At 38.5% G+C, this 24,073-nt stretch overlaps 1 protein-coding gene across 1 annotated transcript; it reads left to right on the top strand.

The window, feature by feature from the left end:
- The first annotated feature begins 18,373 nt into the window (after positions 1 to 18,373).
- bhlhe23 (basic helix-loop-helix family, member e23) lies at positions 18,374 to 20,977 on the top strand. The gene has a single exon (XM_034087732.2). It carries the CDS (start codon positions 18,755 to 18,757, stop codon positions 19,439 to 19,441), a length of 687 nt encoding a protein of 228 aa, XP_033943623.1. The 5' UTR covers positions 18,374 to 18,754; the 3' UTR covers positions 19,442 to 20,977.
- Positions 20,978 to 24,073: the final 3,096 nt, after the last annotated feature.

Below are 24,073 nucleotides of genomic sequence, written 5' to 3'. Positions count from 1 at the left end.
TATTTTCCAGTGTCCATACTGTTGGGATGGAGTGTTTTTATTTTACACAATATTTAAAGATTTGTATTCTACATGTGTCTGTTGGGAGTTACATTAGAGACTATTCCACAATGTGTTTTACAAAGGGAATACTTCAAGATGAGGAGGACCTGCTATGGCAAGGAGGACTGGGGGACTGTCAAATGGAGAGGAGCAACCATGCACCATCCAGTTCAACGTGATGGCAGTAGCTGTGGGGTCATTGTTACCATGGTAACGTAGTTTTTTTACTTTAACTACTGTATCTAATATTTATGCTTCTGCTACATATATATATATATATATATTCTTATATTTATTTCAGTGTCTTGATTATTATACAAGTTTAAAGTATAAAATAGTCAATGATGTTAAAAAATAAGTCATTAGTTTCTGAATTATCAATTTTCAGTTTATTTTTTAGGGGAATTGTGTAAAAGTGATGAGGGCTGGTTGTTGACACAGCCCATGTAGTTTGTCATGTACATTCTTCAAGTTGTGTTAATTACCTCATTACAACTATTAGTTATTAATAGTTTGATCATTTTTATTGAAATATCAATTCAATGTTGTAATTTTACTGGCAAAAACAATGTAGCGCAGATGAGAAGTGTGATTCTGTGTGTTGGTGTGTAGATGGCAAAAGCAGTGATGGAGGCCTTTCCTGCATTACCAATTATGTCCTTTGGGACATCCAAAAAGGAGATGGCTTGTGAGAGGATAAAGTTTGCACTTTCAATACTCAATGCTTCAGGTTTGTAAGTCATTTGTCCTGCTTTATGTTATGGTTCTTAGTTAGTTGTTATGGAAATGATGAACTTCCATTAATCCAATGCAATCAAACAAATCTACAATAACTACAGCCTGTACAATTGCCTTTGAGTCCACACACTACAGCATTTATAGCCTACAGCATCATTGATTTTAAGCACAGGGCCCAAACCAAATATTCCATACATATCTCAGTTGAACCCATAACTTATATTTCTCACACACACTCCATTGAGACATTAACAGTTGAGGAATAACTTTTTTTCCTGCTGCAATAAGGAATGTAAATACTGACACTTAAACTGTCACGGTTTGTGTCAGGAGAGCAGGGAAGAGGAAACGAATACAGATTGTACCAGGCAGGCATCCAGGAACAGTTTATAGGTGGTTTTTGAAAGCTTACAGGCAGAGTGGCAGGAGGCATGGGTGAAATATGGAACACAAAACAGGGCTTAGAGTGAAACAGTGACAAATATAAATTCCTGCATTTTTAAATGTGTTGCATACAGGTCATTGCCTAGTGATGTTTAGAATATTACGGATTGTTTATGTATGTCTGCATATATGTTGTTCTGTTCACACTGTGTACATAGTCTTCTTTTTAAAACATCCATCCTTAAGTTTAAAACATATTAAACCTGTGTTAATGATCCCATTCATGATCCATTTAGAGTTCATAAGCTATAATTTACAGCTGAACAGCTGCATAGAATTTGACTGCACTTCTGCTGCCAATAAACTGTTAACTGTATACATATACAGTATGTCTAAATAACATATTTTCTTTTCCTGCAGTGTTTCACATGGAGAACAACTGTGCAATGTGCTCTGCCTCAAAGCCCCCAGGATCTGGGCCTCCCACTACAGATTGGGTGAGTATTTGTCATAGTGTAGTTATAATAGGGCTTCATCATATTCGAATCAAATTCAATTTATGATATTAGATGTATTTACAAAACTGTTGAGTCACTGGGTCTATCCAGATCAGGCGGTCCAGCGAAAACGCTGCAGGGCCATGCTTCGATTTCTACTTTTCGGCGCATGCCGAATTATTTTTTTACGGCAACCACGTGCGTCGCCCCAGCTGCAGCCCACACACATTAACTCTATTCAAAATGACTGTGGAACCGATATAAATTGATTTACTAACAAAACAGTCAAGACAACTTCTCTCAGATAAATGGTAATGTATATACATTGTTTACACATATAATGAACAGAGAGAATATAAAATGTGATGAGTAGTGGAATAGGGATACTGACAATTCTAATCATGTCTAATAGCAACATATTAAATTAAAGTGTAACTTCACCCCAGGTTTGAGTCTAAGTCCACCCACATGATGACAATAGCCTCAATGCAGCGTTGACAAAGCTACATTAGCTTGGAAAATAGCAATATGGGGCACTGAATTAGCGCACCCCGCGGTTCCTCCACCTCACTCTACGCCGCTGGGAGACTGACGGTACATGTCCACCAGATCAGGCCTGGAAACCAAGTTATACCTTGAGGCAACACTCCTAATGTAAAACGGACCACTTGGAAAGAGGTTTGTGTGTGTTATCTGCTGATGTCCTCTTTCACACACCAACATCCTGTAAGTCACTATCAAAATATGGCAAGCAGGGAGAAGCAGCTCGTATGCAATACATAACTGACCAATTAAGAATACCAAAAGGTAACAACATTATAGTGATGCAACATGGGGTTTTCCCAGAACTATAAATCTTCTACCTATAACTACCTAAACAACATTTTTATTTGAAAAACTGAAAATGTAGACATAATATAGTTATTTTCAGATATTAAACTGGTGTTTGAGGTGAGTATGCTACAGACTATAGCTACATGTAATAAAGTTGACATGAATCTAATTTTGCCAAAATTATTCTCTATTGCACTTCATTACTTCATCATTTCCGATGACAAGATGTATCAGATTTGATGGTCACTCATTTCATTTTACAGATACAGTGTGACACCTGTGAAAGATGGTTCCATGAGCAGTGCCTGGGGATGAATCAGGACCAACTCCAAGAAGCCAGGGCAAGCAATTGGAATTGCTTTCTCTGCAACTAGGGCAGAAGAACATGGCAGTGTCATATGTCTATGGAAGAAATGTTTTTTAGACCACATTAAAGTTGACACAAATGCTCATTCTTGTTCTCTGGAGGGGACTTTGAAACTCAAATTACTGAAAAAGTACACAGTTAAAGTAGTTCATATTATTTTTTGCAAGTAGTCTAAGAAGTACTAAGTACAAACATGGCAGTTTCATAAACTACTTATGGAGGAAATGTTTTTTATCCCACATCAAAGTTGACAAAAATGATCATTCTTGTTCTCTGGAGGGGACTTTGAAACTCAGATTACTCAAAAAGTACACAGTAAAAGTAGTTCATATTATTTTTGCAAGTAGTCCTAGAAGTACTAAGTACAAACATGGCAGTTTCATAAACTACTTATGGAGGAAATGTTTTTTATCCCACAGCAAAGTTGACAAAAATGATCATTCTTGTTCTCCAGAGAGGACTTTGAAACTCAGATTACTCAAAAAGTACACAGTAAAAGTAGTTCATATTATTTTTGCAAGTAGTCCTAGAAGTACTAAGTACAAACATGGCAGTTTCATAAACTACTTATGGAGGAAATGTTTTTTAGACCACATCAAAGTTGACAAAAATGATCATTCTTGTTCTCCAGAGAGGACTTTGAAACTCAAATTACTCAAAAAGTACAAAGTAAAAGTAGTTCATATTATTTTTGCAAGTAGTACTAGAAGTACTAAGTACAAACATGGCAGTTTCATAAACTACTTATGGAGGAAATGTTTTTTATCCCACAGCAAAGTTGACAAAAATGCTCATTCTTGTTCTCCAGAGAGGACTTTGAAACTCAGATTACTCAAAAAGTACACAGTAAAAGTAGTTCATATTATTTTTGCAAGTATTCCTAGAAGTACTAAGTACAAACATGGCAGTTTCATAAACTACTTATGGAGGAAATGTTTTTTATCCCACAGCAAATTTGACAAAAATGATCATTCTTGTTCTCCAGAGAAGACTTTGAAACTCAGATTACTCAAAAAGTACACAGTAAAAGTAGTTCATATTGTTTTTGCAAGTATTCCTAGAAGTACTAAGTACAAACATGGCAGTTTCATAAACTACTTATGGAGGAAATGTTTTTTATCCCACAGCAAATTTGACAAAAATGATCATTCTTGTTCTCCAGAGAAGACTTTGAAACTCAGATTACTCAAAAAGTACACAGTAAAAGTAGTTCATATTATTTTTGCAAGTAGTCCTAGAAGTACTAAGTACAAACATGGCAGTTTCATAAACTACTTATGGAGGAAATGTTTTTTAGACCACATCAAAGTTGACAAAAATGATAATTCTTGTTCTCCAGAGAGGACTTTGAAACTCAATTTACTCAAAGAGTACAAAGTAAAAGTAGTTCATATTATTTTTGCAAGTAGTCCTAGAAGTACTAAGTACAAACATGGCAGTTTCATAAACTACTTATGGAGGAAATGTTTTTTAGACCACATCAAAGTTGACAAAAATGATCATTCTTGTTCTCCAGAGAGGACTTTGAAACTCAGATTACTCAAAAAGTACACAGTAAAAGTAGTTCATATTATTTGTGCAAGTAGTCCTAGACGTACTAAGTACAAACATTGCAGTTTCATAAACTATTATGGAGGAAATGTTTTTTAGACCACATCAAAGTTGACAAAAATGCTCATTCTTGTTCTCTGGAGGGGACTTTGAAACTCAAATTACTCAAAAAGTACACAGTAAAAGCAGTTCATATTATTTTTGCAAGTAGTCCTAGAAGTACTAAGTACAAACATGGCAGTTTCATAAACTACTTATGGAGGAAATGTTTTTTATCCCACAGCAAAGTTGACAAAAATGCTCATTCTTGTTCTCTGGAGGGGACTTTGAAACTCAGATTACTCAAAAAGTACAGAGTAAAAGTAGTTCATATTATTTTTGCAAGTAGTCCTAGACAACCCTGTCTCCTAAAAATTACGTTCCCACAGAACTAAACTGCATTCTCAATTACGTTTAGCTAGAAACGTATTTACTCCCACGTTACGTTAGTTATGAACGTATCTCAAATACGTTTATTTTCTACATATCTTCTAGAAACATGTTTTCTCCCAGGTTACGTTCCTTATGAACGTATCTGAAATACGTTTATTTTCTACATATCTTTGCCATTTATTGTCTTGCTTATAATAATGATAATAGTCATTTATAAATATCATTTTAGAGCACACCTTTGAAATCGACAATCGGGCTCGATATATGGTTAAATTAAAATCAGTAGGCGAGGCTGTAATTTCGCCAGCTGTTACTCTCATGAGCGAGGCAGAACATAATAGTTTTAACATGACAAAAAGCTGCTGTGTCGTTCATTGCACCTCAAACATTAAAACAAATCCAGAGTTACGTGTTTCTGTACTTCCTCTAAGAAGAAAGGACAGTAACAGAAGAACTCTGTGGCTTCAAGCTTGATCGCCGTTCAAATGACAGCGTTGGTTTCCCCAAAAGTGGGCGGGGCTGTAAAGTGAAGTAGATTTTACTGTCATCTATTATTCAAAACCATTCTATTTATTCTAACGTATTACATGCCAGTGTTTTATCTTTTTATTTATTTGTTTTTATTTTAAATCGTATAATGTCAGACTTTTTTTGTCGTCTTTGAGGAAAAGAAATGGGGTTTAGAGATTCAAAATACTGAAATCTGTATTTTTTAAAATCTCTTCCTTCTAATTTGTTATTCTTTTCTAAATAACACACTGTTATTTACTCAACAATAGCACACAATTATCCTTGTTTTTATTTATTCGTTTAATTCTATAATCTTGGGCATTTTAGCATGCTTTTTAGCCGTAAATAAAGTCACCAGAAACAGACGGGACATTTCGAGATTTAGGATGGCCGAAGACACTACACTACCCATAATCCCCAGCTATCGTTTGGGACTACAGTCCCGTTGACAAACCCCGTGATGTTGCGCCAAGGTTACGCCGAGCGTCAAGCTCTTTGAAATGGAACGAAACCACGGCAGACTATTCAAAACTGGACTCGAAGGCCCCCCCCCCAGGACTACATATGCTGGCTATTGTGTTTCGCAACATGTTCTCTATGGCACGTCTCTACTGGGAATTGTAGTTTTAAAAGACGTTTTTCCCAAATGTAGAAGTTGACAGTATTAAACTGTGTACAGCCCTGGAGGTTTAGGCGATAGGAAACACATTGGTTTGTACACATTTAAAACATGTAATTACTAAATGGGTGAAAATCGTTTGTGTCCATAATGCGCAGCATTAATATATACCCACACGACAGCTCATTGTTACTTTGTTATTCTACTCCACTACAATTCAGAGGTTAACCTGGTATTTTTACTCCACTACATTTAGTTTAGTTACTTTGCAGATTCTGATTAATGATGTGGAATATAAACAACCCTTAAAGCAGACTTTAGTTACACCTGAATACAATTCAGGGAAGGTGATTGTCAAGTGCCAACAATCAGGAGAGATATTTGATAGTTGGTGCTTGAGAAGACTAAACATTTATCTGCAGATCTTTATAAAGTATATTCATTACTCGTTATTCTCTACTAATAGTTAATTAAAAACTGTATAATGGCTATTTTGCATATCCCTTTCAAGATTTCAAGGTTTTCTAAGGTGTATTGATCTTATACACAACTTGGGTCGCAGGTTCCTCAACAGACATCTATCAATATGTGTGTACTGTATACCTCCACCATTAAACTGTCATATTCTGCACATTTCTTATTCTATCTACATACATAAGAGTATAATTAATGTGTATAATATCAGTTAAAATAAGTGTTTCAACATAGTTAACATTGCAGGAAAGCAATATTTTAGACGTTAAGTACTTTGTCAGGCTTAATATTCATCTGTAGAAAGATACCCCCAGAGCTTTTTTCTTGTTTAAAAGAAGACCTTAACCTAAAAGGTTAATTCGTTTTTCTGTTTTGCACATCCTCCTATTAATATCTTTGTACATCCAGCACTAAACTGTTTTATTGTAGAGATCACTTAGTATCTTCTTGACTTTTTATATTCTATATTTCTATCATTGACCTTCTACTTTCCCCCTATGAAAGTATGTACTCTTAATATTGTTTTGATGAAATAAGATTATTCAACAAAAATAATTCAATAACATGCTTTAACCACTAGGCGGTGCACACAAGGTACACACAGCATACTAATAATAACTTTGTATTATTAGTGTAGACACTTATGTATAACATCTGAAGATGTGTAGTTTTATTCATGTTTTTACATAATTTTACAGGATATTGCTATACTATTTCTCTTGTTTTACTTCTACACATTAATATCTGATTTGTAAAACATCACAGACAGAAAGGCATAGGCTATCCGTCATTTAATAGTAAGCTATTGAAATTGTGATTCCATAGATGTGTCTCCCATCACCCAAATCCCCTGACTATTCTCTCAACTCAGTATTTAGATTCTTATATTCAAAGAAAATCAGTAATATCTTTAAAAACTACAAGTCCTTTTCTATCAGCTGTGCACCGTTATGGTGTAAATATAACCTATATACCAATTGGATCAAATATAAAAGTCAGCCGAATTACTATTGATACTGCAAGGAGACGTATTTTGTGAAAAGAAATGGAAGATGTTGTTTAATTGTTGATATATTTATGATCCACGTCAAGTATTCAGTTTTGGCAGCAGTTCTCCTGTTTGTATGTGTATGTGTTCTCCGGCAGATGTGTAATATTTAATGCAGCCGAACCGTGTATTACAATGCCGTTATGTGATGACTTCCAAAGAGAAAAGCAAGCACACTCTGAATTAGGTATTATTTTATTTTTCGTTGTCGGATATCATATCTCCATATCATATCAACACCATATCAACACCATACCCCCGTATCCCCCGTATCCCTAGTTCATATTATTTTTGCAAGTAGTCTAAGAAGTACTAAGTACAAACATGGCAGTTTCATAAACTACTTATAGAGGAAATGTTTTTTATCCCACATCAAAGTTGACAAAAATGCTCATTCTTGTTCTCCAGAGAGGACTTTGAAACTCAAATTACTCAAAAAGTACACAGTAAAAGTAGTTCCTATTATTTGTGCAAGTAGTCCTAGACGTGCTAAGTACAAACATGGCAGTTTCATAAACTACTTATGGAAGAAATGTTTTTTATCCCACATCAAAGTTGACAAAAATGCTCCTTCTTGTTCTCTGGAGAGGACTTTGAAACTCAAATTACTCAAAAAGTACACAGTAAAAGTAGTTCATAGTATTTGTGCAACAAGTTTATGAAGCAATAAGTCCTAACATTATTCTCATAAATTACCCTGTTCCTCAATCGCAAATAATATAAATGAACCACATGCCATCCTTTACTTTGAAATCCTCACCGGAAGTGTTCCTTTTTTGTGATTTTCTGTAGCTTTAAAGTGGTCGAATATATAATACTGCACACACGAAACGTCCAGCTTCCCAGGGTTGTTTTTATTGCATTACCGTAAACCTGTAACTAATCGCGCACTCGAAATACAGGGGCGGCTAGTTTGACCACGCAAAAGTGAAAGACGGCTGGCTTGACCGCAGTTATCAGTATGTCGTTACGGGCTGGGACAAACCAAACTGTGCTACTGCTGCACTGGTAAAGCGCCAACAGTGAATCTATCGAGGCAAACACACTCACCTTTTAAATCGCGCTGTTCATATTTCATTGCAAATATAATATTCCTTGACCACTTTGTCCTTCTCTAGGCTGCAGTGAAACTGACCGCATCACGTAGCGTCGCACATACTGTTGAGTATTTATTTTGTTGAGCTGGAGCCATGAACACCCCCCTCTCCCGAAATAAAAAACGATTCAAATTTTAAAAAGTGCGCCAGTGCCATAGTTTCCATTATAAACGGCGAATGCCGGAAAATAAGCCTTTTAAAAATATATATTACATCTGATGTGTGCAACTTGCATGAAACCGGGCTAAGTTTGCTAGCACGATATCGAGCTCGTTAGCCAGACTCTGTCGGCTAATGTTAGATAGCCTTACATTTTTAATAACCAAATACTGACTTCAGCTGACAAGCTAATAGGAATGTAACAAGTTAACCAAGCACATAAACATACTCACATGACTCCACATCGATGAATATTCAAATGAAATTGTCGACCAAGCAGTCTTCAAGTTCCACTCAAATGTCAACCTTCTGAGTGGACTGTCCGTGCTTGTCTGCGGGGGCAATGTGGGCGGGAAATACTCTCCCCTGACGTCACCCACAGTTGTTAACTCGCATTTCCCATGTACATTTTAATAGCTTTAACAGGTTGTACAGTCAATACAATAATGTAGGTCATATTTACTTAGTGCTATTGTTAAAATTCACTTATCAAAATGAAGATTCAAAATTACATATAAACACAAGTAACACATTAAATAAAAGGAGACATTTTGAGTAAAATTACTGAAATAGTAATGTATTGTAGAATTTAAACATATAATCAAAGTAATATTTACAAAGACAAAAAGTCCTTTTTTTCAGTGCTCCTTTGAATATCATTTTTATATATTCCTACTCAACCCATGTTTGTATTGTAATGCCACTATTTTTTTTAATTGTATTTTAAAGTGACATTGAATGCTTTGAAAGGTGCCCTAAAATAAAGTGTATTATTGATCTTATATCTGTGCCTCTATTACATTACATTTCATTTTCTATCACATTATTAATGTCCTTATTTTAGACTAGGTTAATCCTGGTGTCAATAGGGAAGATCTGCACTGTTCTCTACATAACATGTTCAGAGCAGGTATTTCTCCTGCCGGATTTGGAACCCTTGCAGACACAACTAAAGAGTGGCTTCCAAATCCGGCATCCGGTATCCATTTAGGTTGCGTTCCAATAGTCCATTTAGTTTAGGAACCTTCCTAACCAAATGAAATGACCCGGAAGTACGTCAGTGGCAGCCATGTTAAGTGCCGTTCCAATTCTCCAAATGAAAGGAAAGGAGGTTTCAAACTTCCTTTATAACCTCCTTTAGCTTAGGAACCACTGGACCTCCCTCACCGAAAGGAGAGGAGAAAATGCTGCCCCACAATGCATTGCAGCCGCAGCATTTACCGTCACTCAACAGTCGGCCGTTCACGGAAACAACGATTATGACCGAGAAATTATATCATGAACGTTACGGTGCTTATTAAGCATTTTAAAACGTATGTGGTAAGTTGCCAAAGTGCTTTGTTCTGAACGTTCATCAGTATTATAATAAAGAGAGAAATATGAACGTTAGTTTTTACTGAAATGATCAAATAAAGTCAACATTTCACAGTCTTTACTGAGCTGTGTGGAGTTTGTTCAACTTTTAAAATATGTTTGAATGGTGATATACACAGTGATAGATGTTAAGGACTAACGTTTATAATAAATACATTTGTATTCATTTTAAGATATTTTCATAGTTCATAAAATCATACGTATTGGGATAATTTGTATTAATGTGGACCGGAGGGAGAGGGTGACGAGCATACATTTCACTTTCCTTTTTTATTTCAATTCCAACTTTGGTCATGAAGAATATGTTTCTCTGTTGTCCACGTTCATAAAGCATAAAACAACAGCATCAGAGCACGGTGCAGAGTCTCTAGATGAGTTTACAGTAGTCCGTGGTTCTTATTGAACATCCATGTTTTAGTCCGCTATAGAAAACTGTAGTTTCCATAGTTTCCCCACAGCAGCAGACGCACATTCATGACGTCCGCTGGCGCATCATAAACACGTCGGATAGTGAAAGTGCATTCGGATTCTAAAGTACCGCAGTCTCTTCTCCTAAGTCCTTTTGAATTCTCCTATCCACTATCCTTTAACCCCGTGATGTTTCACTCAGAGGTCAAGGAATAGGAGATAGGGTTAGAATTTAGGAGCTGATTTTTGGATTATCGGAACGCAACTTTAGAGAATTGGAACGGCACTTATCATGGCTGCCACTGACGTACTTCCGGGTCATTTCACTCCGTTAGGAAGGTTCCTAAGCTAAATGGACTATTGGAACGCAACCCGGTACTGCGTACCGGTAAGTACCGGCCATAGACTGTATATATCATCAGCAAAAACACGTGGGTTTGCTATCCTGGCTCCAAAATGGTGGAATGAGCTCCCCATTGACATCAGGACAGCAGAAAGCCTGCACATCTTCCGGCGCAGACTGAAAACTCATCTCTTTCGACTCCACCTCGAGCGATAGAATTACTAACAAAGAACTGCTAACAGAGCACTTATATACTAATAAAGGACTGGCTTATCTATAGCCAGTTGAGTAGCACTTGAAATGATTGGCTCTATGAAACCTGATGTACTTATATGATTCTGTTTTCTTCAAGGTTGTGTCTTCCTGGTCGAATGTACTTATTCTAAGTCGCTTTGGATGAAAGCGTCAGCTAAATGCAATGTAATGTAATGTAATGTAATATATAAATTCAAGCACTGGTTTCATCCAATCACAGAGCTTCTTGACTTTGTCGGACAGGCGTAGTCACAACAATAGCTGGGGATTGTGGGTAGTGTAGTTTCTGGAGCTCCACATTTCAGAGAAAACAAGTTGTTTCTCAGAATTGAAGGGAAATACACAAAAGCATTGCACACAATTTAAACCTATCAAAGTCGTTTAATTAACAAGGATAATCTGGTGTTTTTGAGTTGATGAGTAGTGGAGATATCACTGTCAAATCAATCGACAGTAAGGAGAATACTTACATCCCGGTGTACAATTCTCCGTTATCCAATGGGAATGGACGCTCACATTGCCTTTTAAGAGCTGCCAACATAAATGGATGCGGTGCTTCCCTGAGCGTAAAATACCGCCGCCGATGGGAATACAATTGCAATCAGTTGAAAGCTCCTTGCGTCCGTTTATGAAGCTGAAGGAGGCTCGGCGCGTCCCAACTGTACGCCACGGGACCCTGACAAGCATCGCTCCTGGACGTTTAGGGAGTGAGAGTGTGTTGTACTTTGCATGTCATGTGAAAAATGTGTATTAGGTCAGCGTGAATGTTATAACTCATTCATAAATGGACATGTGTATTATACTTTTTAAAAAACGCACCCTTTCAGTAGTTATAAATGTTAGTGACTCATCAATAGATGGTGATGTGTTTCACACTTTACAATAAGGCTCCCTTTTACCAATTATAAATGGTTTTAACTCATTAATAAATGGGAATGTGTTTTACACTTTACAAGGCTCCCTTTTGGCAGTTATAAATGTTAGTAACTCATTCATAAATGGTCATAAGAGATGCCAAGAAACATCAAGATGGAAGGGGGGAATCAACTAAGTGAACAACAGATACCAAGGAAGCTGGCTGATGAAGAAGACGAAGTAAGCTAAGTAGCCAATATAAGGCTTAGCAGTACAGATAAATGTGGGCTCACTATTTAGCAAGCAACCGGTCACAGTTGCCCTGTTTATCTCATGTCTTATAAAAGCTTATTAATGATTTATAAAGTGTTCACAACCTAATTAATAAATGAATTACAAACTATTTGTAAACCCTTTATAAGGGTAGTCTTATTGTAAAGTGGTACCAACAGTTCTTATTTGTTATATCTCTATTGTTTTGACAATTCAGCAATGACTTTATTTAACAGACTCACAGTCATGGACCCAGTGACTGCAAATCAATGCAGCATTGTGTTACTCCACTTGACAAGAAGAACACACATCTTTTTGTAATTAGATGTTTGTCTCATTCCTCTTTTTTATTGGTTTCTAGTACTATTTCGATTTCATACAAATCCTGTTTTTTACAAATTCATAATGCATCATTGCATATCTATGCTGGAAAAGTAGGACAAACTTATAGTTTTTCCCATTTTACATGAACATTGTTGTGTAAATGCAGTTAAGTAGGGTTAGGGTTAGCACTATAACCACTTGACAAGTAGGACACACCTATTTTCATTGGATTTTAGTACTTCTTCTTTTTTTTTAATGAATATGATAATAGAAAAATCTGCTGTTTCATCTATTGAAAAACTCTTTGTTATGTTGTATAGTTTCCATGTTATGTGACCTTATGACTCCAAGGCAATGCAGAATTGTATAACTACTATATTCAACAATCAGGAATGTTTAGTAAACATCGATAACAATCTCCAGCCTCTTTTGTATATTTATTGAGGGACAGATGCAAATAATACAACCTACTGGCAACATTTTTTTTTGCTCAGCTCCGGTAAGGCTGGAGTTCGTTAAACGATAACAAATTTAAATAGGATCTTGAAAGAGGTTGTAACCTTGAATAAACACTCTTGCTACCATCAAAGAATAATATTCAATCTTTTTGAGGCAATACTTCCTGTTCATGCCAACCGGCAGCCCAAATGTCAAGAAATACCACACAGACTGCTTGGTGGCCTCTGGACACGCCAGATTCATTCATGTACTAAAGTCACACAGAAATCTCTGTTGTTAGCTTCTATTCCGCTGCCTGCAGACGTTGGAAGATGTTTAGATTATTCACCGTAAAATAATAATGCACATAGCATCAACACATTTATAACAGGAACGTTCAGCTTTATGTTGCCTAAAGCTTCATATTTTGGAAGGATAATGCAGCATACAGTGCTTTACTTTCACTCCTGTTAGCGTGACCTGCAATCTTGTGGTTCGCTCGACATGTAGACCCCTTCACTTTCCACAAGTCATTATATGCTCCAAAAAAACTCTTTAAATAACGCTCGACAGAGGGTATGGTAACATGGATAAGCAGATCCTATGCTTGCTCTGTCATTAAGTGGGGTATAAACAGGTCAAACATTTCTTGGATAGCTGCAGGGATTGATCTTGCGGCTAAGATGTTGAAACTCACCGGTGAATTGGTTGATGCGTTTGTGCTGCTTTAAACTTCCTATTTTGACTTTGGACAGAGTAGGGCTGCGGCACCTTTAAGGGGTCCGAAAGGGACTCCTAAGTGGGTCAGAGTAAAAATATCTTCAACAATTATTCATGGTACCCCGTCTATCTCTACCATACCTCCACCCTCTGGAAAATCTGCATAGCACTGCAATGAGAGGAGACAAAATGGAGATAAGGAGTCAGGAGAGACAGGAAGGAGAGAGGGTTGGGGTGAAAAGAGCAAATTGAAAAGTGGGCACATTGTTTACTTATTGTGGCTTGGCTTGCTATGAAACGTGGGTGCAATGTGCAACACACAATGTACAATGTGTGCCGTGCAAACACTTCCTTTGATGCTGGATGCAAACATCTTCCGACATTTGCTCTCTTGTTGACAGCAAGCCTCCCACCAAACACCAACACTGTACCCACCATTGCAAATGTCTGCCAACACTGGCTGAATCAAGCATACACCAAAGAAAACTTCATCTATGTCATGTAACCTTCTGTGTCTTCTAAGATTAAGTTTAATGGGTTTGGATTTAGTGGAAATACCTTTACAAAGCAGACTTTCTAAAGATTGTGTACACTCTCCTGTGAGTTTAGACATCGCTGGAATTTTGTAGTTTGGGTTGGGCGCTTAAGGTTGAATGAGTGTGAGTGCTTGTGTTTGTTTCGTGTTTGTGTGAGGGCCTGTGTGAAAGGCATCACTATTGAAGCAATGAATAAAATCAAGGGCTGTGATTGATTTCGAGGAAAACTAGATTCCAGCGCACAATAAGGGTGTCATGGCTGCCAGGTCCCTGTAGGTCTGCACTGTAAATCCACACATTAATCAGAGCCGGCAGGGAGAGATCAAAGGAGCCTGTTCCATCTTTACTCAGAGCAGCACTTTGATGTGTGCGTGAGAGAGAGGGGGGAGAGCAGAGAAGGAGTGTGTGTTTGAGAAAGGGGGAGAGTTGGGTTGAAAATTAGGATATGAGAGCCTGGAGAGAAAAAACCCTTCTGTGAGAAAGCTGCTGGGTGTGAATATAAAACATATTAGCAATAATCAGGACATGGTGTCACTATTAATATATCAACACCATTTACCACGAAAAGCATGTGCACTCTTCTTAAAAATGCTCCCATCTCACTGCATCCAAAAGGACAAACAGCCAAATCAACACAAAACAGTGGCAGTGTTAGGTTGAGATTGCACATTTACAGTATAGGTGCTTGGGAGTATCTGCATGCATGTATTCACATTTGTGCACACATGCATTGTTCCTGTCAAATATGTCAGCGGCACCATATCTTCTGCAGTACAAAATGCTTTCCTGCCCCATGGTGGTGCTCTCCTGTCACTGCAATATAAACTCAAGCAAATGTGCTATGCCACCATTGTGTGGCACCTGAGCCTACAGTTGCCATGGCAACCCAGAGCTGCAGCACAGGCTTTAAAAAGCATCATGTATTATTAGTTGGTGTGTTGACACTTTTGCGTTTCTTCCATTATCTGTGAACCAGAAGCTTTTAGTCCTTAGTCCCACCTGGAACAAACACATGTGTGTACTGTCGTCAGATGAACACTAGGGGATGTGACTGGAGAGGTGAATCTGTATCTTATTGCCTGCACTGGATACTTCATAAATCATAAAAACTGATGTTGATTTAATTTGACAATAATTCAGCATGCCTACTAAAATATAGACTCAAAGACAATCATTTTTTCTTTATGTCTGCATCTTATAAACAAACTGCGTTTTCATTTTGCCAAAGTTATATTGACCTGATTGTTGTGTCTAATCAAGATGTCCACTTGATAGAAATCACTAAATGACCAAAGATGTCCTCAGGTAATTCCTAATTGTTTTTATTGACTGATATAACAAAGAGTGGGTTGTCCGTTGGGCTATTTTATTTGCCAACTCATGGGCTTTGCTGCCATCTGCTGGACGCATTGTTTTTACATTATCTTTTTGGGGTTTGAGAGAAATTCATCACTTGATAACAAGACATATTTGCTGCAGTGCTGCTGTCATTATTGGATAACTGACCAGGCACAGACTCAGGGGCCCAAGGTGTAAGGGGCCCCTGTCCTTCACATACACAATGTCACAAAAAGAGAAACGTAGCAACCAGGGGGAGACTCAAAATGGGCCAAACACTACACAATGAAAGAGGTCCAAAACAGATACACAAAATGACTCAGAATGTCTATAAAAAGCAACAAAACAACCACACAAAAGGCACAAAATAATCCAAAGACACACAAACCGGTACATAGAGACACATAATGACCGCAAATAGACACAAAAACCACAGAGCGATGTCACACCTAAAAAGAGACCCAAATCAACAACAAAATGGCTGAACAACAAGAATAGTCCCTGTGTATTGCTCCTATGATTTTCTATTGATCACTCCTATATGACTTCATTCATCTTGTGGTGCTTCTCTTGGATACTTGATTCTCCATTTTGAGGTTCTTATTTGGTGTTTTACTGCTGTGTGATTCACTACTAGACTGTATTCCACACTGGTGAACAAACACAACTACAGATCAATTACAATAAATACATTTAAATGCTTTCAAATCAATTATTATTATTATTTTTGCCTTACAAAGTTATTAATAATCACAATCAACTATACCAGCCAATACATTCTCAGTTATGACTGTGTAAATCAGGTCAGGATGTCATGTAAGCTGTCAAAGATGTTCGGAGTACTACACAAAAGTATAGCTGTGTAATATCTGCGCATGGTGCATCAACAGTTCAACACTTCAGGCAACAACTTACCTTTAAATCCTTATTACAGCTAAACAATTAAGTCATTAGGAGTTAAATACCCATTAGGATTTCATTAAGATGTGTTTAATGACAGTCTGGTAATCATTCTCTTAATTTGCATACTTGATAACAACTGCATAAGCAAAAACATTGTCAAAACCAGACTACACTCACTAAAATGTATTTCCGAGATATTTATATAATCAGCACTAGACATAAATATGCACCATTTTGAATAATAGCGTATGTTGATGTGGTTTGGATGTATACAAAACAGCATCGATTTGCATAATATTATGTTAAGTTATAGCTGTTAGGTGTTTACATCACACTTTTTGAATATTTCCCCATGATTGGCGTTCAAACTAGTTGTGATCACTTGATTCTCAGATTGTTCTGTTGGAGGAGCCTGTGACCTAAGATTTCCATTGACATAACTACACTGTATGTACAAATGACAATAAAAGCCTTGAGTCTTGACTTTAAGTGGGACTACACACAGCCTCAAAACCGACCATCAAGTGGAACACAATTATAAAAAATTAAAAAAGGTTAATGTTAGTAACTGTTCACCTCAGATCCACAAGGTGGCACTATCATCTAACATTTTCCCCAATATTGCATACAACCTGCAGAGATCTGAGCTAGCAGGAAGCCATACAGTTTGTCCCATCAAGCTGTAGATTGTTCAGGTTGATCACACATAAAACCTCATTAGATAAGATACAACCTTATTTAACTTTCACAATAAACGTTGCTATGCATAAACTGCTTCAAATATTAAATAACATTTGATGACAATCACATAAAAACATCTGCTGGACAGACATCCAAGTGTAACTCTACTAGACACAGAGTGTCCGGTAGTAGTAGTGTCCAGTAGTCTATTAAGGTTATTACTTAGAACACCTGCTTCTCAGCCTCAATAGACCTTTAATGCAAATAATATGTATGTGTATATATATATATATATATATATATAATATGCTATCATACTATACTATGTCCTTTTTGGATTCTTATAATACAAATGACTGATTCTCTAATCTTACGCATATTATGCGATGTATTTACAAAATAGTAAGTTCAGTCGAGTTTGCTTTACACCCTGTATCACCTTTGGCATCACTCATTTGTATGTACAAAAGCCTAGGGGAAACCTATAATAGTGTCTCATTAAAATGCATTAATAGCAGCTTGTCTCAATGAACACAGACAACAAAGCTTTTTGTCTGATTTCTGACTGGCCAGCACATTACCTGTTTCTGTGCTGAATCTGCTGGCATGCAGGGTGAATGCATTTCCTCCAATAAAAGCTTGTTGATCTGTTCAGAGCAGGCTGGAAAACTACAGCCTGCCATCTCACTGCCATCTTGTCCATGTATGACTGTCAGTATGGTGGCACTGACTTTCCAAAACCAATATTTTAGACTGGATAAGAAAGAACAGAACCTGGATGTCAAAAAGTCCTTACTTATTCTCAGTTTCCTGCTCCTCCACTTTAACCTATGTATAATGTAGACAGACATCTTCAAACATCACTATCCACCTGTATGATACTGCCACATAAGGGCTTGCACAGAGCTCATGTTGTTTGTAACCTGTTCATTTTCTAGTAAGAATATCAATTAACTTTGAGTTTATCAAAATAACCACAAAAAAACCAGATTGAAATCGGTTGTACAGTGTGGCTGGGCAGCGTGTCAGTTTGTGTTGCAATTATCATATTATGACTGAAATTGGGAGTAGACTCGCGCTCTTCCCGAGTTAATTAAAACGCCCCCCTGATTGGACGGGTGGATAATCCCGACGGGCCTCGTGCTCCTACTAACTTGCGAGCAGGGCAGAGCGCGAGTCACAATCTGCCCAAGGCGAGGGAGGGCACGAAAGAAGCGCGAGAGGAAACCGACCGTACGAGGGGGACACGAGCGCTCCGATCTCACCGAGCACAATTAGAGAAGTGTTGTTGAACGTGGGCTCTGCGCGCAGCGAGGGGGGAGCGCAGAGTACAGAGGAGGTGAAAGCTTGTAGAGCTTCAGATTCACAGCCTCTTTCTTGAAGAATCACTACACTGACAGAGGAAAGGAGTGAGAAGAGAGAAACTCCTAGAAAACCGCAACTCTTGGAAAGAACTACGTGAGTACAGAATACAGTTTTCAAAACAAGAGTTAGGATAGAGAAACAAGCGGAAGAGTAGACTTTTCCTGGTCAGAAACTGCTCTGGAAGAGAAAATGAATGTCAGCGAAGAGAACCTGCTCAAGTCCATCAGCAACGACGCGCTCCTCGACCTGACGCAGCGCTACGGCCAATCAGCCTTCGGGTTCGGCCCCGGCACAATCGCGGGGAGTCCCGGACGGTTCCCTCTCACACCGGCCACCGACTTCCTCTCCGGGCAGACCGCGAAGTCCAACGAGAGCGGCGGAGAGCACACGAGCGACGACGAGGACGGCTTCGATTCGCTTGAGTCGCGGAAGAGAGGCTCGCCATTTGGGGACGATAAGTCCGGGGGGCCCCTCGGCAAAAAGTCCAAGGAGCAGCGGTCTCTGCGGCTCAGCATTAACGCCCGAGAGAGGAGGAGGATGCATGACCTGAACGACGCACTGGATGGCCTGCGCGCTGTCATCCCCTACGCCCACAGCCCCTCGGTGAGAAAACTCTCCAAAATAGCCACTCTCCTCCTGGCCAAGAACTATATCCTGATGCAGGCTCAGGCCCTGGAGGAGATGAGGCGGCTGGTTGCGTACCTGAACCAGGGACAGACCATAACGTCACCTGTCCCAACCGCCCTGGCACCCTTTGGACAGGGTGGTGCTGTCTACCCATTTTCGGGCTCTGCTCTTGCCACCCATGCCGAAAAGTGCACCACTTATTCCGGGACACCGTCGAGTCTCTTCAAACATTGCAACGACAAGCCTTGATCTGCTTTAATTCTCTTTCCTGAACTTTTACCTTTACAGCACCCATGTCGGTTTTTCTCCCACTAGTTTTTTTTGTATTCTGTGGAAAGTTAAACAAGTTTAGTCTAATGCATAATCTTGAAATATGGTTAAGTAATTATATTGCAACGTTACATTCAGATTTAACAAACGCTACAAATGAACAGTTTGGGCCTACTTAAAAGATGAAGTGACTTTCTCGCTCGTACTTTACAAACACTTCAGGCCATGTCAAATTATGAGTTGATGTACATTATAGGAAGATTAAGTTATCAGCTTTTATTTGTAATCTATGCAACATTCAACAAAAACAACATGAAATGTGGAAATGCCAAGATATGCGACCTAATCTCGACCTTTATGTAATAGGTTACAGCAATTATGAAAGGACTGCCCTCGTACTGATGCTATGTGAAGGAACAATGTGATATTGGATGAAACGATGTGTTTGACACGTTTGTTTGTTTTTTATTGTTTTGAATTATTGCACATCTCACATGATTGTACAACTTTGAAAAATCAAATGCTCCAAGCCTGGCTATTCTAATGTTTATAGCTATAACTACAGCCTATTCATTGAAGAAGCGTTTTTGGTTGTGTTGCGACATGGATTTCATATATTGTTTATATGTCTTTATAATTAAAACACATATCTATGCTTTGACCCGGTTTGCTTCATTTCAACAACAATTTATCAGCTTCTTTTTACATTGAGAACACATTAAATAACGTATAAAGGCTACACTATAAAGATCACTTTAAAAAAATGACATACATTATTATTTACATTAGGCTAATTAAAATTGTGATTTCAAAAGTCATGTTGCTTGTAGTTATGGTGTGTATATAACGTAATGAGAGTCCTTGATACACTTTTAACGCATATGTAAAATGGCTGTGTTTGAAAAAAGGTAAACTATGACAATTAACCGTAAATTGCAGCCGAGGACCGATACAAAAAACAAATCTGAATATTAAACAGTCACCTCTCACATCGCCAAATTGATTTCGAGTTCTCACCCTCTGAGTGTCCCTCCCAAAATGAGTTGGCAACTTTCCTTTCGTGCATGAGATGCCTCTGACACGAGGCGCTGGGTATACCCGAGCTCAGACGGGCTGGTGGGGCCCGTTTGGCACGCAGTGGGTCGGTGGCGCTGAGGGGAAGGGCGCAAGAGTCGCCCCGGGCACCCAGGACCTGTCTCTGGGTATTTCGGTGATGCAGGCTTCCTTGGCGGGCTCTTACATGGTGGACAGCTATTAACACGATTTCAGCTCCTGTCTTCCTGCTCGAGTTAATGCAGTGAACGTTACAGGGCCACTTTTATTTTGCAGGTTTTGACTTGTGAGTGGATGCATTTAGAAACGAGTTGGTCATAGTGTAGTGGTTTTTATTTCTGAAAACATATCTCTGTGTGATTTTGGTGTCCTAATTGTGAAAAAAAAAATGTTTAGCAACCTTTACCTGGACACTTTCTTGGTCTATGTGTCCATGATGGTCTTGGAGGATGTTGGTGCTATTTTGTTGCTCTTTTTTTAGAAACTTTAAATTCAGGATTTTGAAATAAAAATACCTGGCTTGATAACGGAAAGCATTTCTTCTAATGTTTGTATAACCTTCAAATTAACACCGTAGAAGTGGAAATTATTTTTTAAATAGAATTCACAAAGTACTGAATCAGATGATATTCATACAATTCTCAAATCAGCAAACATGTTATCCCTTTCACGCCCGCTCCACAAAGTTTTGTCATTAAAATCATCTGTCTTTTATAATAGTTTTTAATGGACACAAATAACACATTGCTATCAATCTCATTTGGGCTCCTCTTCTATTAGTCTACATGTATTTAATTATTTACACATGTTTTTAATACATAAGAGCCAACATGTAGATCAGGCCAGCCTATTTATGCTAGTCAGAGAGTGACTAAGTGATCCACCCAGTCTCTCTCTTACAATTTAGCTGTATGTCACAACAGCAGGCCACCCATGGCATCTTAAATTGGCCCTCTGATGACACATGTCTTGTTTGAGGCCCCACGAGACATTCAGGGCAGCGGGGATGAAATGTGACAAATGCTGCTGATGATGTGAGGGCCCTGCGCTCCATCAGTCTCCGCGCATCCTAATTGCCATAAATGAGGTGGTTGCCTTTTTGCACGGACGGTTGGGTGGTCACTTTCCCTCCCTGTTGGCCTCTAATGTCAAGCTGCTGAAATATACATTTTATTGTGTCACCTTATTATCTTAATGGCCATCAGAGTACATGGTGGCACCGTGTCATTTGGCATGTAGGCTGAATCTATACATTAAGACAGATTTGTGATGCTACTGGTCACATGTTGGTGTTTCCTGACCCTTTAGCCTACAAATCATCTTCATCTTTCCCCGTAATGAGATCATTATGTAGTTTAGGGATGTGTCAGCTCAGTTTCTTTGTATATTTTGCATTCCCGAGATGAACGCCTGCAGAGTATTGAAACAATGTCATTAAATAGGTGTGTTTTTTTAATTTGATGGTAGAGAAAGGTATTTACAGTGCTTACATTTTTCTTTTTCTTAATGAATACAGAATTTGTCGCATATTTTTATCTGAATCACAACAGCAGATACATTTAATTTAAGTGTTTTGATAAATGAAAACGCCCAGAAACATATTAATTTGTTATACCAAGCAATAATATTGCATTACAGACTGAAACAAACATACAAGAAGTGGCTTTAAGCGATACAATAATAATTGAACAAACACATACATTTTTGGATGCCACAAAGCAAACAGTTCAATGCCTCAATATGCCCTGGGCATGCCCCTGCAGAAAGTCTGCATGTGCGTCAAGATATACAAATAAAAACTCCAAGTGAGCATGTCCAAATCACTTAAACGCTGCAGTAATTAAAAAAAACTTCTTGAAAATTATGATAGAAATAAATGTGATACAAGTCCCAGAGTAAGAAACATTATCACAATTAAAATATCCTAATGACAAAGCCTCAATAGCATCTAATTGAATTGTTGAACCAAGACACATTTTGACCTGCATTCTCACAAAAAATACAATTTCATCCATGTGGAGTATTGAAGACGGTCATAGTTATATCTGCATTTATAATGTCATGTTATTGTCACACTGTTGCTTGCATTTGTTCCATGAACGGTTTTAAAAAACACCAAATAATTATTGTAGTTTAAACTGTCAACCCACTTTTGTAGGTGTTTCAGAGATAAGGACATTTGTTAGAATGATTAATGTACAGTATTTGTTGTAACAATGACCACTTCTCCTGCAAGGACATGTTTTACACAACTGCTTTTCATTAAATTGCCATTCATTATCTTTTATACGTCTGCACACAGGAGTCATAGTTGTTGACAAATATAATAATGAACACTTCAGTTACGTTATAGAGTGTGATTTAAAATGTAATGTTTATAAAGGCCTACTGGTTATAAATGCTAAAAAGATTAAGACTAAATAGATGAAATGAACAATATATAAAAACAGTATAACAAAGAAAATCATGGTGCTTATTCTTTCCGTTTGTCTGTGTTTGACAGTGTGTTTATGCAGACAAACACACAGCACTACAGTCAGTGCACCACCTCTCTCACGACAGCCCAGTGTGGTGCAGAGTGCGGACAGACTGTGTGATGTCTGTAAACATTTATGTTTGCTCTCAGTGGGATAGAAAGGGAGTGATTTCATTAGCATGGCTCGGAGCTCTGAGGTATGTTTGTGTGCTTTTCTCCAACCCGATGGTATAGTACTAAAACCATATGCCCTTAAGTGTGTACCTCTGCCTAATGCATGTGACAGCGCTGTTTTCTCTAATTAAGTTCTCTCCATGTGCAAGCTCATGTGTCTGGTGCACATTGTTGCACTTCATCTCACACACACAGCCCTGCACAGACTGTACTAACAACAGAGGCCTTGAAGGAGAATGAGCATGCTTCAGCTCTGATTATGCTTACAACGGGGGATAAAGGAGGTTTATAAACATTAGATTTGTATTTTTTTTCAAAATGTGCTTACAGAAGCATAGTTGTGGCTTTACAGGCCAAGTGACACGGAGGATTTGGTGTATTCTGGCAGGTTCATGACTAAGCAGAGAGGTGAGGAGGTGGGATAAACATGAAGTTAAACAAGTGTGCATGTGGGATGGTAGAAGTAGAGTTTAGGATGTGAAAGAAGAGACGGTGCCTCAGTGTTTTTGTGCCGGCGGGGGCACTGCAAGGACCCCCCCCCCCCACCCACCACCCAATGACCCCCCCCCCAACTTCTCTGCTCCACGATGACATCACACTCTGTCGTCCCTCGCAGCCCCGCCTTGTCGGAAGCGATGAGCGGGTGAGTCAGTTGGTTCCGAGGAGCCATGTGATTCGGGGCGACGTTGCTGCAAGTGCAGCAGGATGGGCCGGGGCCCTTCATTTCATTAATCGGACGTCTAAAGGGGGGTGGAGAGGAGCACGCCTGTTTGTATGTGTCTGTGTGTTAGTGCATTGTGTTTGTGTGAGCCTGTGTTTTGTGCTCATATTGACGCAAACCCTCGAAACATGGCAAAGCGTTTTGCCTATCGCCACAAGGCACCTGACACCACGCATGCTAAACCCAG

This window comes from Pseudochaenichthys georgianus, chromosome 7, assembly GCF_902827115.2.
Source record: "Pseudochaenichthys georgianus chromosome 7, fPseGeo1.2, whole genome shotgun sequence".
Lineage (NCBI taxonomy): Eukaryota > Metazoa > Chordata > Actinopteri > Perciformes > Channichthyidae > Pseudochaenichthys > Pseudochaenichthys georgianus.
This window is presented reverse-complemented; position numbering and strand designations above follow the sequence as displayed.